The sequence below is a fragment of the Tachypleus tridentatus genome, chromosome 6 (genome assembly GCF_004210375.1).
Source record: "Tachypleus tridentatus isolate NWPU-2018 chromosome 6, ASM421037v1, whole genome shotgun sequence".
Taxonomy (NCBI): domain Eukaryota; kingdom Metazoa; phylum Arthropoda; class Merostomata; order Xiphosura; family Limulidae; genus Tachypleus; species Tachypleus tridentatus.
The window spans coordinates 151,849,806-151,869,630 of NC_134830.1; the positions used below are offsets into that span (position 1 = coordinate 151,849,806).

At 36.5% G+C, this 19,825-nt stretch overlaps 1 protein-coding gene and 1 non-coding gene across 2 annotated transcripts in view; both read left to right on the forward strand.

The window, feature by feature from the left end:
• The first annotated feature begins 5,514 nt into the window (after positions 1-5,514).
• Positions 5,515-5,586, forward strand: TRNAT-CGU (transfer RNA threonine (anticodon CGU)). Its single transcript has one exon. It is a non-coding gene; the product is annotated as a tRNA-Thr (tRNA).
• Positions 5,587-7,979: 2,393 nt separating this feature from the next.
• Positions 7,980-19,825, forward strand: part of LOC143251785 (uncharacterized) — a 21,398-nt gene continuing 9,552 nt past the window's right edge. The window contains exon 1 of the mRNA XM_076503029.1: positions 7,980-8,057. Within this exon, the coding sequence (XP_076359144.1) occupies positions 7,980-8,057 (78 nt within the window). The remainder of the gene's footprint in view (positions 8,058-19,825) is intronic.

Below are 19,825 nucleotides of genomic sequence, written 5' to 3' on the forward strand. Positions count from 1 at the left end.
GCGACTGGCCGACGCCCGACACTACAATGCTGCAACTGTATCTTTATCTGAAGTGGAGAGAACTAGTAATCAGGTGCTCTGTTCACCTCGTATCGCCATCCACCCACCCACCCAGCAAACACGTTCATGTCGTGATAGATGTCAAGACAGTTAACTCCATCTTAGGCCTACTTTTAATCGTGCATTTATATAGTTCGGTTACTAGCGCTTTTGGTAACCCCGACAGCCCAGGAGAGTCCTTAGCGCTTGGAACGCTAAAATTCTGGGTTTGATCTCTGCGATGGAATCAGCGCATGTGGCTTATTGCACAGCTATGATACCAGGGTTAAAGAAGCTACCAGCTAAGTATGATAGACAGCTATTGTTTTGGCTATAAAAAAAATGGAATTATGGTTTTTTGTTTGTCTTGAATTTCGCATAAAGCTTCTCGAGGGCTATCTGCGCTAGTCGTCCCTAATTTTATAGTATAAAACTAGAAGGAAGGCAGCTAGTCATCACCACCCACCGCCAACTCTTGGGCTACTCTTTTACCAACGAATAGGTGGATTGACCGTAACATTATAACGCCTCCACAGCTGAAAGGGCGAGCATGTTTGGTGTGACGGAGATTTGAGCCCGCAGCCCTAAGATTACTAGTCGAGTGCCTTATCCACCAGCTCATGCCGGTGTATCAATTTCAAACTACCCCGTTTTCAAGTTACACCCGGTAATATGAAATCGTTTTCAGAGTACCGGGGGAGTAACATGAAATCGATTTTAAACTACCCCCTTGATTTCAAATTACCCCCTCTTCTAACGCCAAAATGACAAACATAATGATTGCTTTTAGTATTTGAAGTGCGTGTTGAGTACATATCTAAGTACATGATAATAGGCAAAAGGCCTATTATTTCTTTTATTAAAATTGATGATTTATATATGATAAAAGGTATTTTAAGGGCTCGTCCTCGCCAGACCACAAGGTCTACATACTGTCTTCATTCAATATATTGTAATTTATACATATTAATATTTTTATATATATTTTTATGCGCACTGAAATAAAAATGAGTGATTGATAGCGTGAGATATAGAACATAATAAATATTCGAATTTTTTACATTATTATTAATGTATTAATTTCCTTTACATACACTGAGTGCGATAAGAACGTCTAGCATCTTAACAAACCGTTAAAACGAGTTTATCGGGAAGGGGTAGTTTGAAATCAAGGGGGTTAAGATGAAATCGATTTTGTCCTCCCCGGTAATTTGAAATCGTTACACCGGGCTAAATGAAATATAATAGTGAGAACAAATCATGTTGAAAACATTCCGAGTGGTGGCCCGGCACGGCCAAGCGTGTTAAGGTTGAAAACATTCCGAGTGGTGGCCCGGCACGGCCTAGCGTGTTAAGGTTGAAAACATTCCGAGTGGTGGCCCGGCACGGCCTAAGCGTGTTAAGGTTGAAAACATTCCGAGTGGTGGCCCGGCACGGCCTAGCGTGTTAAGGTTGAAAACATTCCGAGTGGTGGCCCGGCACGGCCTAGCGTGTTAAGGTTGAAAACATTCCGAGTGGTGGCCCGGCACGGCCTAGCGTGTTAAGGTTGAAAACATTCCGAGTGGTGGCCCTGCACGGCCAAGCGTGTTAAGGTTGAAAACATTCCGAGTGGTGGCCCGGCACGGCCTAGCGTGTTAAGGTTGAAAACATTCCGAGTGGTGGCCCGGCACGGCCTAGCGTGTTAAGGTTGAAAACATTCCGAGTGGTGGCCCGGCACGGCCTAGCGTGTTAAGGTTGAAAACATTCCGAGTGGTGGCCCGGCACGGCCTAGCGTGTTAAGGTTGAAAACATTCCGAGTGGTGGCCCGGCACGGCCTAGCGTGTTAAGGTTGAAAACATTCCGAGTGGTGGCCCGGCATGGCCAAGCGTGTTAAGGTTGAAAACATTCCGAGTGGTGGCCCGGCATGGCCAAGCGTGTTAAGGCGTGCGACTCGTAATTTGAGGGTCGCGGGTTAGCGCCCGCGTCGCGCTAAACATGCTCGTGGGGTGGGGCGTATAATGTGACGGTCAATCTCACTTTTCGTTGGTAAAGAGTAGCCCGAGAGTTGGCGGTGGGTAGTGATGACTAGCTGCCTTCCCTCTTGTCTTACACTGCTAAATTAGGGACGGCTAGCACAGATAGCCCTCGAGTAGCTTTGTGCGAAATTCCAAAACAAACAAACATTCCGAATGAACTGAACGTTTATTGTATATTTCCGCAAACAAAGATTTTTAACTGATAGGTGGACCAGAGGTAAGTCTATGGATTTAAAACACTAAAATCCTGGGCTCTGTTCCTCGTGGTGGATACAGCAGATAGCCCGATGCTATAAAATAAACAAATAAAAAATCAATAATATTATATCTATTGCGACTATCTTCAAAACACTTTAGTTGCCAAATTATGACAGCTGTTGGATTCTGCTATAGTTTGTAGAGATTGTAATCTCAATAACTTCCTTCCAGAATACACTAAAAATGCCGTCGAAATCCAGGAGTGTACAGACATGCCCATCACTGATCCATTGCTAATCGCCTTCCCCACATAATGATTTCAAGAATATTTCATTAACAAGAATTGGGTTACAATGTGTATATTTAATAAATAGATCAGATATGCCTGTCTTTCTTTTTATTAATTGGTTTCTCTGTGCATTATTTTGGTTCTCTTTCTGGATGTTCTAGTTGCTATTATCCTCGTGGAAGAACTGATTATTGTTGTGAATTTTGCTTTTGTTATTTACATTTTGTATTGTTGCCTATAAAGCTGTAGACCTAAGGCGACGTTTCGAACTTTCTAAACACTTGAATATCAAAATATTTTTTATTAGTTAGTCATTCGGTCAAAGATAATTAAACTGAGTAATTAGTTAATTAATATTTGACAGTTCTACCACTTAGTTACTGTGTTAACCAGTTTAACTTGTTTTGACAGTTCTATCACTTAGTTACTGTGTTAACCAGCTTAAATTGTTTTGACGGTGCTATCACTTAGTTACTGTGTTAACCAGTTGTTGTTTTTTATTTTAATTTCATGAGACGTTACAGCAAATGACTTCATTTTTATTGTAATATAACATATATTGCCGATGAAATCATAAGTTTGTAATAAATTAGAAAAAAAAAACATTGTACAAGGAGTTAAATTATTCGACATAATGAACATTGTATATGGAGAGAGACAGTGGTAGATAAAGACGTCAAACATTCTCTCAGTTGAATGAAAAATGTAAGAAATAAATTTAAAAACCAACTGAAAACAACATGTTTCGGCTCCTAATCTTTTATATAATTTGGCAAGGTTTCTGATCGTAAGACCCTCCTGATTATATATTTGTTATGACCATTCATAGACGATGTAGGCTTAATGAAACAAATCATCATTGATCTTTATGCGTACGCGCAATAAACATTCAAATTCCTGGGCATGCGCAGAGAGTAACGTGTTTTTTTTTTTTTAAAGTAAAATATATGAAGTGCTTATCTGTGTGTTTTACTTTCGAAATAAAGATTACATTGAATTTTAGGAATAACAGCGCATCATACGTCGAAATATTTTAGGCTTAGAAACAGCAATATTGATAATCCTTTCAAATAAAACATATTTTAAAAAGTCGCCTTAGATTCGTTTATTTAGAAACGTAATAACTATTTACTTTAAAAGTTATTTTAATAAAATAATTTATTACACTTATATTGATGATGTTTCATGTTGTATTTTAATGTCCTTTTTCACTAAAAATTCATTTAATTACACATTTCGAAATAATACGCCCCTCGGTGACACAGCAGTGAGGCTAAAAATGGGATTTCGATACAAGTGGTTGGCACAGCACATGTTGTGTGTCTTTTTGCTTAACTATAAACCAAACCAATATAAAAATTTGTATTATGAACTCGACTTCTGTGCTCATATTCATCATAAAAGCTACTTACAATTTGAAATGTTTGTGTACAATGTAGGTTTGAAAACTGGGCTGTTAATACAGCTCCCCTGCTGACTAAACGACAAGTTTAACGATTTATAACATTAAAGTCCAGAATTCGATTCCTTGCGGTGGAATGGGCCAGGCATGGCCAGGTGGTTAAGGTGCTATAAATTTGAGGATTACAGGTTCGAATCACCTACACACCAAACGTGCTCGCCCTATCAGCTGGGAGGACGTTATAATATGACGGTTAATCCCACTATTTCTTAATAAAAGAGTACTCCGATAATTGGCGGTGGGTGGTGATGACTAGTTGCCTTCCCTCTATTCTTACACCTCTAGATTTGTAACGGCTAGCGCAGGTAGTCCTCGTGTAACTTTGCGCGAAATTAAAAAAACAACTTTGCGGTGGACACAGCAGAGTCTGCAGTGGCTTCGTTCTAAAAACCAAGATATAAATCAATAATATATATAAATTAACAGGACTATTTCTACGCAACAATAATCAAATGGAGAAATATATATCTAATAAAAATATCTTGCTGCACACTTGGTGAAAAAAATATACATTTATGTAAAAACGACGACTTTCCCCCTCGCTTGACGCAGCTTATAAACCATATTCAATAAAATGTTAAAACATATGTTTATATACAGGCATAAACCTTGAGATGACAAGTGTGGTACTTATGTTAACGTGCCCTGACTGTCAATCCGGGGATTTAAGGTTCGTATAAACACTGTTAACTAACTGTTTTTTTTCCTCGCTCATCAATACACAGTTATTGGGGGTTATGCTAAGATAGCCCTTAATTGTAGCTTTATCGCAAACTTTCTGAAAACAAAACAGTGCATATATAGCCAAAGGTAACAACAGTAAATTTAAAACAGCAATTTATCCTCCATTGATCTATTTATTTAATATTATGTAGTTAATAGTTAATCACTAGATGGCAGCAACGTCACTTTTTAAGATAAGACGAACATCACAATAATGTATAAATCTTTCAGCATTTTTACGAAATTAAAATAATGCAACTACTAAGGAAGATGAATCTTCAAGATCTTATCTCTTCAGGTGAACTTTTAATCTTAATGGGCGAAAATTGAATCTAGATTGTATGCTAACTAACAAAATAACCAGTTTTAACGCAAACTAAAGCAATCAGTTTTCGTTGAGGTTTATATGAAAGTTCTAATATTTTATCACCTACAGTTCCAAACTTTAGATGTTAAACACAGATAAGTCGTTTGTTTATCAGTTTTCTTGGTTTTGCAGTCTTGTATGAAGAACATTAAGACTTCTAGTACTCATTATTTTCAGGCTTAGAAAATAATTATTGTGGCGGTGTGTTGATGGGTTCTTGTAATTTACCTGGAGAAAATAATTCAACTTTCACTCCATGTGACGATAATAAATTACTTTACTTCCTCCTTTAACGTTTATACAAATCTTAACAGTTGCACATTGCCATAAATTGTTGTAGATCTACGTTACAACTGACGTTCAAACTCCCTGACAACCTAGGACTAACGTAAACTCAATCAACTTATTTACTCACCAAGAAGCCATCATAGCTCAGAGGTAGAGCACTGGTCTCGTAAACCAGGGGTCGTGAGTTCGAATCTCACTGGTGGCTTGTATATCTTAATTTTGTTAAATATTTAAACTTTGTCATTATTGTTATTTCATGAAATTCAATGAAATAACCTAATATTATGGTCTGACGTGGTCAAATGGGTTAAGGCGTTCGACTCTTCATCTGAGGGGCGCTGGTTCAAATCTTCGTCACACCAAACATGCTCACCTTTTCAGCAATGGGAGCGTTATAATGTAATTGTCAATCCCACTATTCCGTGGTAAAAGAGTAGCTCAAAAGCTGCCTTTCCTCTGGTCTTACACTGCTAAATTAGGGACAGCTAACGCAGATGGCCATCGTGTATCTTTATGCGAAATTAAAACAAATTTATTCAACACACCGATTTGCTCAACGCTTTTCAATATTTACAACTATTTCGTGTTTATAATGATGTAACTTCGAAAGTACGAGAAATATTTAACGTCGAATAAAAATTGTCTAAGCCTCTTTAGGCCCTCATGATGTGCTAAAAAACACGTAGGTCCAAGAAGCCTTGATAAAACTGAAATAGAAACTCTTATTACCAGAGCGCTTTCAAAAGGTGGGCCTTTCTTCTCCAAAAAGATCCACCTTTCAAAATCTCTCGGATTATAAGGGTTTCTATTTCAGTTTTAGGCCTGTACCTTAGCATTCTAAATCCGTAAGCCCCCACTTACCAGGATTACCATAGGGGGACTCCATAAAACGTTTCAGCTATTAATTCTTCATTATTAAAAATAATATTATAGATGTCTCTCTCTCTCAAAGTTGTAATATCACTTTCTCCCACAGTCATTTAGAAGAGCTTTTTCTGTACATTTATTCCTTTAGGATTATTACGTCATCACGTCGAAGAATTACCAAATAATTCTGTCCAGGTGGTTAAGGTGCTCAACTCCTAATCTAAGGGTCACAAGTTCGAATCTCCGTTGCACTAAACATGCTCGTTCTTTCAGCCGTGGGGGGTGTTATAACGAGTCAGTCAGTTCCACTATTCGTTGGTAAAAGAATAGTCCAAGAGCTGGCAGTGATGACTAGCTACCTTCTCTCTGGTCTTACACTATTAAATTAATGACGGCTAACAAAGATAGCCCTCGTGTAGCTTTACGCAAAATTCGAAATAAACAAACATAACGAAATAATCCAATGAACTATGATGTTTTATAGCTATAAATCCTTCTATAAATATGCTTTTCTGTAACTTATTATAATTAAATTTCTTATAAAAACAAGTTAACTAGAAGCTGTTTGTTTTTTTCCACATTCGTCTTACGTTTTTCATTGGGACATCTAAATTCTAACTTTTAAGGTATTATACTGCATATATAAATAGCATTTCATAGAACCTTTCTGTCTATTTTTGGCCAGCTCAGCTTACCAGTTTTGGTACTCACAGAAAGGTTTACTGGGTAGTGCAATGTGAGGTGCATAAGATAGATATAAAATGCTATTTTTACACAGCTCTGATTTCAAGCCACGGTGAGCAAACCATGAGAAATGTGGGAAAGAAAATACAGTCAACTTGTTTTATAACAGTTTTTAGGCCTAATGATTTATGTTCTGTTCTTTAACATTTAACTGATTTTTGGCATTTAAAATCATGATTGCCTAATGTCAAAGTGCAGAGGCCCAGCATGATCAGGTGGTTGGCACTAGACTCGTAATCTGAGGGTTGCGGGTTTCGAATCCCCGTCACACCAAACGTGCTCGCCCCTTCAGTCGTGAGGTCGTTATAATGTGCGGTTAGTCCCACTATTCGTTGGTAAAAGAGCAACTCAAGAGTTGGTGGTAGGTAGTGATGACTAGCTGCCTTCCCTCTAGTCTTACACTGCTAAATTAGGGACAGATAGCGCAGATAGCGCTCGTGTAGCTTTGTGCGAAATTAAAAAAAAAACACAACAACAAACAAACAAAGCGCAGAACCCGAAATATTCGCAACTGTATTATCAAAATCAACGCTACCTACAAAACCGATACTTTTTATTTCCACAACAGTAATTCAGAAATTTACATTTGCATTTTTTAAAAGAAGAAATAAATTAAAGAACCTAAAAATATTAGAGCTTTTTGTTGTTTGCATTTATATTACTAATTATAATAAGCTAAAATGACTACTATAAGCCAAAGGTTAAAGGTCACCAGAACAATGCAATACCTGCTGCTTACATTATTTTATTTTGCTTCCTTGTCTTCACTTAAGTCGTTGTTTTGCCCTGTTGTTGATTAATCAGCAAAGAACACACAGTAGTGCTGTTTCCTCCGAGTTATGTTTTTAGTCTTCACGAATAGCACACAATGAATCTTGATTTTTATTTTAAATTAAAATTCAAACCTTAACCATCTGATGAAAAACAAGACAACACAATCAAATGAAACATAAATATCACGCACTTTGATATTTTTAAATAGAAAAAATGTCTGCATTCTTAGTTAATTTAGTATCTCTTCCAGTGAACGACAAGATGATGGGTAACTTCGTTAAGCTGGTACTGGTAAGTTTTGTTTAAGCCTAATTGTTGATTTCAGCAATGTTATTACATTCGATTTGTTTGTCGAATAATGAATTTTTGTGTGTATATATATATATATATATATACGCTTGGTTTATCTTACAAAATGTCGATATTTAGAATATTCGTCTAAAACAGTTCTTATCAAAATAAAACTCTTCCGAGAAAAAAAAAATGTGTGTTCGGGTGAACGATTCGCAAATTCGATGTTAAATTTTAATTTGCATATTTTTTCTTATTTGATAAGTGTTAAATTGAACGGATAACGCATGTTAAACATTAACTATTAAACATAAAGAATATTTTGATATTTTTTAACTTCTTTCGGTTGTCTAACCCTAAAGAAGTAACTTTATAGCTTTATTTAACTATAACACTGGCACTTACTCTCACAAAAAAACAACACATAACTATATGGTGACCTGACAATCTCCTATCTTATTTGTCCCAGAAGTCTTCGCAATAATTGTTTGTTTGTATTTTGGATTTCGCGCAAAGCTAATCGAGGGCTATCTGTGCTAGCCATCCCTAGTTTAGCAGTGTAAGACTAGAGAGAAGGCAACTAGTCATCACCACCAACCGCCGACTCTTGGGCTACTCTTTTACCAACGAATAGTAGAATTGGATTGACCGTCACATTATAACGCCCTCACGCCTGAAAAGGCGAGCATGTTTAACAACAAACGTTGATCCAAACCAAACATATCAACGATTAATCATTTTTACTTCAGAATTTCAGAAATGTCGTTTAGTTGTTTGACAAAGTATAGAACACAATAGTGTCTAATAAATGTTTTTAAAGAAAATTTCTCTTTTCAAAACTAGAGGACGCCAAGAGACTTGATTTTTGCCCATTGTTTTAGCTTTTCTTTACTGCCATTTACAAAGCTACAACGTTAAGTCTACGGATTTACAACGCTAAAATCGGGAGTTCGATTCCCCCTGGTGAACTCAATAGATAGCCCAATGTGCTATAAGAAAACACACACACAAAGCTACACAATTGTAAATTTGTGCTATGGCGACCGCGAGTATCCAAAACAAATCTTTAGTGTTATAAATTCAGAGATTTACCGCTGAATCACCAAGGAGGATTTTTTTAAAAATACATGTTTCCGAAAAAAAAAATCGAAATTCAGGGAATTTTTTACTACGAAAGATACGTCAAATGTTAGGAACCATTTATGTTTTCCGGAAATAGCAAGGACAAGAAGTTTACACGCGAGAGAGGGGTATAACAACTGAACTATCAGTTTGTTTGTTTTGAAATTTTGCACAAAGCTACTCGAGGGCTATCTGTGCTAGCCGTCCCTAATTTAGCAGTGTAAGACTAGAGGGAAGGCAGCTAGTCATCACCACCCACCGCCACCTCTTGGGCTACTCTTTTACCAACGAAAAGTGGGATTGACACATTATAGTCACATTATAACGCCCCCACGGCTGGGAGGGCGAGCATGTTTAGCGCGACGCGGGCGCGAACCCGCGACCCTCGGATTACGAGTCGCACGCCTTACGCGCTCGGCCATGCCAGGCCCCTGAACTATTAGATTTCACCGTGACTTCCGGAACACTGAGGGAGTGTGGGGAAGAAGTCCCCTTTAAGAGGAGCGTAGAAATGTTATGTAATTACGCAAAGAAAGTAGCGAGATGGTGTATAGTTTCCACTGGGGTGCCAGAACTGGACAGCGATTAATAAAGAATGTATATCTCAATCGCATTTATCCACGAACAACTTTTTATTAAGGGGATTTTTTTTAGAGTAGGGGGCCGACAGCTCTTCAAATGTGCCGCTGTTTTTATAGCACGTTGTTAGTAAATATAACACACGTTGATAGAAGAAGGGGGCGCGACCTCAGTCTGAGAATTGTAATTACCTCATCTACGTGAAGAGTTTTTAGAAATATTTACAGTATTTTTTTCCACTAACCCTAAAAAACGTTGAAACAGAAATGATCAAAATATAATGTTATATCTGATCTAATAAGAGCTTATCTTAAATTCCAGAACCGTCTTTCATTCATTAACCAGCTTATGTAGGTTTTTATAGGTTTGCAGTTTTTTTATTTGTTGTTTTTTTCGAATACTCTTAATCAGTATAACTTAAAATATTTGCGTTAAGACTCCACCTGGCGACGAGATGACTTTGTGTTATAACAGTGTAATACAGTAAGTACTCTCAAATCCAGCATGTTTTACTCTCAGAGCGAGGAAAGATCACCGTTTTATTAAAGTTATTGATATGATACTAAACTAAGAGTGCCTTCATTAAACATCTGCTAGAATACAATAAGTTAGAAAAGTCAAATTAAGCGTTTGTTATAGGGACAATTTCATTTTGAGTCTCTGTTGTTATCAATGCATTTCGATGTTTCTATTAGCTGAAGTACCTGTCTTTTATCTGAGTTATGAACTTAAACAAAATATGTGTATGAAGGGCTTTATTTACAGCATATTATTACAGTATTCGTTATTACTTTAACAGACGTTTATATAGACTTTAATAATTCTGTATGTATATACTTAAAACATGGTATACAGAGTGCTGTGGTCAGATGACTTTATAGGAGAAGGTAGCAAAAATGTAGTGGAATAGGGGTACTTACTGTTTGTTACCTGCTTTCAACACCCAGCTCTTAACGTGCTTTTGCGGTATTTCACGTGATTAATTAATTGGTCGTCATTGGGAGTAGACGCTTCTTTTTCGTCGAAGTCGTAAAGTCACGGGTCAAAGTAGGAAGTGGGTTATAACTCAAAAAATGGTTCTTCGTATCAGCCTTATGATGACTATTATAGTATAAACTTCAGTTAAGTTTTTGTGATATTGCGTAAGAGCCGGACATTTTTTCATTGTATTCCTCCATAGAAAGTGCTATAAGACACTGTGTGTATATTGTTTTAGAGAAAATAATAATTTTTAGTTTAGTTTTTTGGTGTAAGGATGTGGCGCCATCTATGAATTATTTAATATTAATTTACGTCAAAGATAAGAAATGTTCAATAATAGGTGGTGAAAGGGTTTGCGAGCTATCCATTAATATTTCACTTGTTCTAAATTATCATTACACAAAGTTATGTTGAGATTGGCATAGCGACTTAGGAAGTGGTTACGTAAGTGACAAACAGACAGACGCGCAGATTTTTGTGTTTTGTATACATAAGAAGATATCTAACGATCAAATGAAAATTCTGCTGTAATTTATTGAAAGTGGGACACGTACCTTCATTAATGTTTATGTATATTTCAAACTACAGCGACAAATATTCTTTGTACAAAAACGGCTGTGTAACATAACAATAATATTGGTACATTAGGTAACACAGGTACATTACAAAAAAGCGTTTTCGTTTTATTGTTATATAATTTATGAGCGACTTAAAACTTGAAAATTGTATTCTTGTTTTAATATATATATTGGTTATGCTAAACTTACCATATTCAACTTTTCAACCATGTTATGTGTGTGGTAGCTTTAATTAATTAATTTTTTTATTATTTGTGGCAGAGGGTGTTGTAGTTTAAATCAGATTAATTACCCGTGGTATTTTTCAACGGAATATATCTTTTCAGTAGTGGATCTAGGAGGGTGGAAGTGGCTAGTCACTCCCTTTTACATTGTTTTAAAAGATGTGCATTACATTTTAAAAATAGCTAGCCACTCCCACCCAATAAATCCGTCACTGCTTTCCAACTCCAAAAATATGTCTAACAATGCAAGAAACTTTCCACTGTCAATAGAAATAAAGTCCAGAAATAAGAAGATACTGTACAGTGAGCAAAATTCCAGTAATAATAAAAGTTTCAAGTGATAGCAGAAAACATTCTGTAATAATAAGACTTTCCAACAATAATTCAAGATGCCCTCCAGTTATAAAAATAACTTTTTTACCAATACTCCAACAGGAGGGAGAAAGATAATAGTTTAGATTCATTATTTGCTCTTGTTTTATCTTTGATAAGAGACACGTAAGATCATTAAGGACAACCTAAACATGACTTAGCAAGGACCATAAAACATGACGTGTTGAATTCTGCCATTGATCAGTATCTATCTTCAAGAGGCCCGGCATGGCCAGGTGTTTAAGGCACTCAACTCGTAATCTGAGGGTCGCGGGTTCGAATCCCCGTTACAGCAAACATGCTCGCCCTTTCAGCCGTGGGGGCGTTATAATGTGACGGTCAAACCAACTATTCGTTGGTAACAGAGTAGCCTAAAAGTTGGCGGTGGGTGGTGATGACTAGCCGCCTTCCCTCTAGTATTACACTGCTAAATTAGGGACGACTAGCGCAGATAGCCCTCGTGTAGCTTTGCGCAAAATTCAAACCAAGCCAGTATCTACAAAGTTAAATGTACGAAAATAGTACATGGACATTGCCCTGAGTAGGGTCGTTTGTTTGTTTGTTTTGAATTTTGCGCAAAGCTACACGAGGGCTATCTGCATTAGCCGTTCCTAATTTAGCACTGTAAGACTAGAGGGAAGGCAGTTAGTTATCCCCCTTACCGCCAACTTTTGGGCTACTCTATTATCAACGAATAGTGGAATCGATCGTCACATTATAACGACCCCACGGCTGAAAGAGCGAGTATATTTGGTGCGACGGCAATTCGAACCCGCGACCCTTGGATTACGAGTCGAATGCTTTAACTCATCTGGCCATGCCGGGCCAGAAAAGGGTCGGAGTAAACTCAGACTATTTTAACCCTAAAGTAGTAGCCATACCTACTCACACTGCATGATCATGAAAGTGAAGGAAGGAGGAAGAGGTCAAAGGGCACCTGTCCCTTCAGGGTACATAAGATCACCCAAATCCCCAGAGATAGAGAGAGATCTACAAAGATCGTATCTGTCCTTTGAGCCCTGCCATGTAAATTTAAATGATTATATTTCACGCCTGTATTAGTGAAAATAAAGTTTGATTTTTAACTCGTATCGCACAAAACTACACAAGGACCATCTGCGCATAGCCATCCCTGATTTTGAATTGAAAGGCTAAAGAGAAGAGAGCCACTCAGTAGAACATACCGCCAGCGTTTGGGCTGCTCTCATATGACGGAATGGTAGGCTTTGACTGTCGTTATTATAGTGTGTTCATGGCCTCAAGGGGCGGAGCATGTTTTTTTTTAGAACAACAGAACACGAGCGATGAACCTTGTAGTTCAGAGTCCAACTACAATAACTACTTGCTCACACCTCGCTCTTTAATACCTTAAATCTTGTCTAACAATAATCATCGATTTTAGTTTTCTTAGCTTTTATTTATTTGATTCTATTCGAACATGTTTCAAAACTGCAAGAAACACATCAAATAAGTTGTTCTTTGAAGTTACTTTAAACACGGAGCTACATAATGGGCTATCTGTACTGCTCTGCCCACTACGGGTATCAAAATCAGGTTTCTGCCGTTGTAAGTCCGAAAACACACCGCTGTGCCCCTGGGAGTAGGAACTTAAAGATAAGTGAGGAGAGAATAAGGTTCATCATTCTCTCTTTAAACAATGTTTTGAAGAAACGGTGTTCAAATATATTGAGTTCATAATATACACAGCTTTAGTAGTAATTTTTGTAGTGGAAGTAACCCTATTATTATAGTAACATATAAAGCTGCCCTTTAAGGATAACTTTCGCAATTTTTTTTTTTTTATATTAATTTAATTTAGAGTATTTTATTTCTCTATATATATTTTCTTGTCTTTTTTTTTAATGTTCAAAGTAAGAGATAAATGAGAATTTCGACAATAATCTGGGACCATAATTTTATCTACTATCCATCATTGGAACTGTTGTGAAGAATTACGAGTGAGTCTTAGGCCTCATATCTCTCAGACTATGTTTAAGCAACAAAAGACACAATATCCATTGATTTTAACGTCAGGCTATGTGTTAAAATGTGATTGCTATGATCCCAGTTGTTTTTTAGTTTTTGAATTTTGAGATGCAACTGGAAACTTGTGAACTTTAGGTTTGTGATCCTTAGCCATCTTCAAATGCTTGTATATTACCTCGTTTACAGTACCAATAATTTTGTGGATCAAAAGGTTCTCTTTCGTAGATGAAGGCGCTGTTCCGATATAGCTTTGGACAGGATTTTGGATCCTTCTACTCTTCTAGTTTTTACACTTATAAGGAAAGTTTTGAAAATTCCTTTTTTTTTCAAAATGTTATTTTTTTATGCCTACATTCCTTAGTAACCTAAATGTACGAAGATTTCTCATCCGAATTTCTTTTTTTTATTTTTTCAGTCATAAGTGACCCATGGTCACTGTCGAATTGACTGGAGTTCGCCCGGAATTAAACGTAAGATACTGAAAATATTCCATTACATTACTGCATTAACATGCGTGAACCTTTCAGACAGATTCGATTAATACTTCTATTTTTATCGCACATAACAACTGAATTAATCAAAGTTTCAAATATTTACATGTGTATGTAACCGCTTCTAACGTTATAGGTGTATAGACGCTCCTAAACATCGAAATTATTTGCTTATAAAAATTTCAAGGCACCAGTGTTAGAGCATTAAGAATAGCCTCATGCACTCTGATGGTGGAATATATACTCTGGAAGTTAATAAATTATTTGGGTAAGCGCTTCAGAAAATGTGGTGATATTAATTGTTATGTTTTTTGCTTCAAACAAAGAAGGGGTTAATGATTGTTCATTTACAATCTCGCCAAGAAAACGAAACAAAAACAGTACGTCTGTCTTGGAAGACAACGTGTATAATTGCTAGTGTTTTTATTTTTCCATGTGATACGTAAAATAATATGGAAACCTGATTACTTGGTAGATAACTAACCGCATACATTTCGGTCAACGTAATCCATCACTCAAGCTTGTTTTCAGATTTCTATCGATATCAAAAATAAGTTACACAACTAGTTTTATCCAAACTCATCTTTCTATTCATGAAATGTGAACAACTGATCTTATTATGTGGCGAGAGTAAACGTGTTTAATATTTAACTACAGCAAGACTGGATAAGTAACGCCCAAACTGAATCTAGGGCTAAGAAATTTTCTAATTACTAGGGCCATAGAAAACAATGTGAGCCTTATCTCGTGGTTGTATAACAATTTAGCTAAGCCTTGGTCTGTCTTCGTCACGTGCAACTAAAAACCAGATTTACCGAATGTGTCAACAGTATACACAAAAGTTGAGGGAAAAAAAAAGAAATCTTTAACTTGTATATATAATATATTGTTAGGTTGAAACATGTACGTAAATGTGCGATGAAAATTGTATTGTGCAGTTTATCTTACAACAATGGTTTTTCCCTTGCAATCATTGTTATCTAAGCCTAAATTCAAAACAAAGAGGTACACAAAATTAAAAGTTATATTCTTTCTTTAAAATACACATATTTATATGGTTGTTTCTACAATTTATGAGTGACTGTAATTGCGGTTACAATATAAGACCGTCCGATTCACAATCCAAAGGCAAAAGTAAAAAATTTCAATCCCATTGGTAATCCAAAGCAAAAGTAAAGGTTTTCGTTCTTAAAATATTTTTTTGCCGAAGGAAACAGCAACGTTATTTTGTTTCATTAATATAAGTTAAATATCATAGTTATTCTGCGGTGTTTTGTGTTCTCTTGCGCGAATGTCATGCTATACAGAAACGCAAAATTTAAAAAAAAATCGCCATTAGGCTTAACTTGTACACGTGGGTGAAGTGCTACTAGTAAACTCACGTGTTACGGGAAGAAGAACAGAACATATAAGGTAAGTTTAATTATGTATTTCTAAACAGGTAAAAATATAAAATCTCGTATAACTTGTCCCACTTTTATTTTACTAGAAACTTCACTTCAAATTGGTTCTCGTTTTTCGAAAAAGATTTTATGCGTTCTGGTAAATATTGTGAGTTCTTTGAATGATAACAGTGGCCATAAGAATCTTCTTATTACTGTAGTAACTCCAGTGTTAGAAATGTGCAATGCGAATTTCAGCTTAATATTACAATAATCACTTTGAAAACAGCGAAGAGTATGTTAAAATATATCAATCACACTACACCTGTTATGTACAGTGCCGAGGCCTCCGTGCCAGTGACATAGCGATATGTTGTAAACATCAGAAACTGGGTTTTGTAGCCGTGGTGAAAAGAGCACGGATAGCCCTTTGTTAGCTTTGTGCTTAACTTCAAACCAACGGAACAAAACAATGCCGACAAGGCCTAGCGTCCATACCAAACCAACTGTACAAAACAGTGCCGACAAGGCCTAGCGTCCATACCAAAGCTCATCAGGACAGCTGGAATACGACTGACATGGTATTGGTGCAGGATATATTGCAATATCTATGTAAGCTCCCTCGGAGTACTGGTTAGTTTAAAACTTTCGGAATATTCTTATATAAATGGACGAAAGTAATTTTATAGGTATTTAAAACGGATAATATATATATATATATATAAAACGTTACTCCCCTCGGAGTTATTTCACGGACTTATAACGATAAAAATTCGAGACTCCATTCCCAGTGATGGAGAGCGTAGAGACAGTTCGTTGCGTAGCTTTGCGCTTAAAAAAACCCAACAAACTACAACTAATGTTTATTTTGGGCTCGGCATAACAGGTGGTTAAGGCACTCGTAATCTGAGGTTCACGGGTTCGAATCCCCGTCAAACGAAACATGCTCGCCCTTTCAGCCGTGAGAACATTATTTTGTGCCAATCAATCCCACTATTCGATGGCAAAAGAGTAGTCCAAGAGTTGGCAGTAGGTAGTGATAACTAGCTGCCTTCCCTCTAGTATTACACTGCAAAGTAGGGACGGCTAGCGCAGATAGCCCTCGTGTAGCTTTACGTAAAATTCAATCAAATAAACAAACGTTTGTCTGTTAATAACATAACATCCACATTGTGTGTCTGTAAACAGTCATTTAGTTTGGACGTAAACACGAAACATGATATTTGTTGCTGCTACTTCGTTGTCATAAATGGAGGTCTACCATTTCAACTGTCATATCTCACGCTACCATCATCTATATATGATGCATATTGTTTTCGGGTCAGTGGTAGGTTTATGAACTTAAAATACTAAAATTCTGAAGCTCGATTTCACGTGGTAGTTATTGTAAAGTTTTGTGTTAATAAAACAAGCATATTATATATTGTATATAGGGATCTGCCTCACAAAGTTTGAGAAAACCAAGGTAACGCTTTAAACAGTCTTGTATGTCATGTAGAGTACTTCGAAATAATAATTTTACATCTGAAAAGTTGGCGTGATCGAGTTGAATGACAAGAAATAAATAAAAGTGAGATAAAATAAAAAGCATCTTTGCGCAACCAAACATAGACAGATAAGGCTGTCTTTATCCATACTGCTTATCATATAAATATATCGTATGTCTGATTTTGAATATTAGACAGCGCTAACAATGGTAAAGTGTCGGTTTTCATTGGCCAGACACTTAATGCTAGAAGTGGTTTGAAGAGAGAGCATACTAATGTTTGTATCTAATGTGCTCCATATATGCCCAGACGTCGAAATTAAAGATAGAAAGCTTTAGCAGGAGACAAATTACGCTGTTGTTGTTCATGTGATTAATACGACTTGTCATAGCGATCTGACGCTGCTATATCATATCCTAGTACCCAGCTCAGTTGGCGTTAAGTTTCCTAGAGGTCTATTGTCAACTTTGGTATTTGTTATTATTTTGTTCGTTTTGTAAACTAAGTACATATTAGATATTAGAACGACCTATAATAGCCAAATGTTGTTTTATTGAATTAAACACTCAACGTTTCGGTTTACAGTTTGTTCAGGAGGGTTCACTGAAACTGAAAGAACAACGCTTTAAAACTTTGTTACTTACACATTTGTATTTAGTAGTGTAACAAAATGTATTTTAAGACGGCTGGTATGGACATTAAAACTTTAATTGAAATGAAATACAGAACAATGTTTGACCTTCTTAGATCATCTACAGGTTTAATCTGAATCTTTGTTAACCTTTCTAAACCTGAAGATGACATAAGAAGGTCGGAAAGTTGTGTTCTGTACTTTATTTTACTTAAAGTTTTAACACCCATACCAGCCGTATTTAGAATACATTTTGTTACACTCCAAAGCTACAAATGGTCTGAGTAACAAAAATTTTAAAACGTTGTTCTGTCAGTTTCAGTTTGTGTTTCAGTGAACCCTGCTGAAGAAACTGTAAACCGAAACGTTGAGTGTTTAATTAAATAAAAACAACATTTGGCTGTCATAAGGTCGTTTATTTCTAATATTAATACGTCATCTGTACACCAACATGCAACAAAGAAATATAAATCAGTACATTAATTTAAAACTGTATTCATCGCAATGGCGGCCAGTTACTTGAATATTTTGAAACATAACTGCTGTATGCGACTTATAAGGCAAATAGAAAACGTCATTAACGTATAACACACGTGACATACTCCAGTTTATTCGCTGTTCTACTCCTATCTTAAAATTTTAATATTTAATTACATTAGAAGACTAAGTTTTTAAACTTGTGATAGAGGAATTCATCGATTTGAAAACGTTCGGTTTGCGTTTTCTTGTGTGTTTTTCTCTCGCTATAACTAATTAATTTAACTTTTATGCGCATATTTTTTCGATTTGCGTTCGCATTTTCACTGTAACAAAACTTTAGGTAAAGTCATAAGAAATTGTTGGCCGTTACGAAACAATTGTTCACTCTTACAAAATAAAAATAGCTAAAAAACTTTTTTTTCTATTATAATGTTAAAATACTTCTAGTTATTACACTATTTGACGTTAATGTGCTCTTACGTTACAAACGTCAAGTTGTGTTGCGTAAAACATACGACTTGGACGAACATAAGTATCATGTATTTCCGCTGAGCAAAGTTAAATAATAAAGTGTTCGTTTGTTTGAAATTAACCAGGTATCGAAACCCGGTTTCTAGTGGTGTGAATTCGCAGACGTATCGCTGTACAACTGGGGGGGATAAATTATCTACTTTTTTGTGTGTTTGTAATTAAGCACAAAACTACACAATGTCTAAACCCTGTTTCTAGAAGTGTAAATTGTTCGCAGTAAAATTCGTTAAATCCTCGATGGTCAAGTTAAATAATCAATGTTGATGGGGTCTCACCCTCTGTGGTCAAACTCAACAGTTGGTATGAATAGGTAGTGAATCCTAAGGGTCCTGTCTCTGAAAACAGTACCAAGAAGGTTGAACTGTTCGTGGTCAAGTTGCAAAGTAAACTTTAATAGGATTTAATGCTCATTGGACAAGCTCCGGGGGCCTGGCATGGCCTAGCGCGTAAGGCGTGCGACTCGTAATCTGAGTTCTGTTTAATATAGACCCACTTTTACAGTAGACTGAGATGCGGAGTCACCTGTGTTCTGTTTAATATAGACCCACTTTTACAGTAGACTGAGATGCGGAGTCACCTGTGTTCTGTTTAATATAGACCCACTTTTACAGTAGACTGAGATCCGGAGTCACCTGTGTTCTGTTTAATATAGACCCACTTTTACAGTAGACTGAGATGCGGAGTCACCTGTGTTCTGTTTAATATAGACCCACTTTTACAGTAGACTGAGATCCGGAGTCACCTGTGTTCTGTTTAATAGAGACCCACTTTTACAGTAGACTGAGATGCGGAGTCACCTGTGTTCTGTTTAATATAGATCCACTTTTACAGTAGACTGAGATCCTCGGAGTCACCTGTGTTCTAGTTTTAATATAGACCCACTTTTACAGTAGACTGAGATGCGGAGTCACCTGTGTTCTGTTT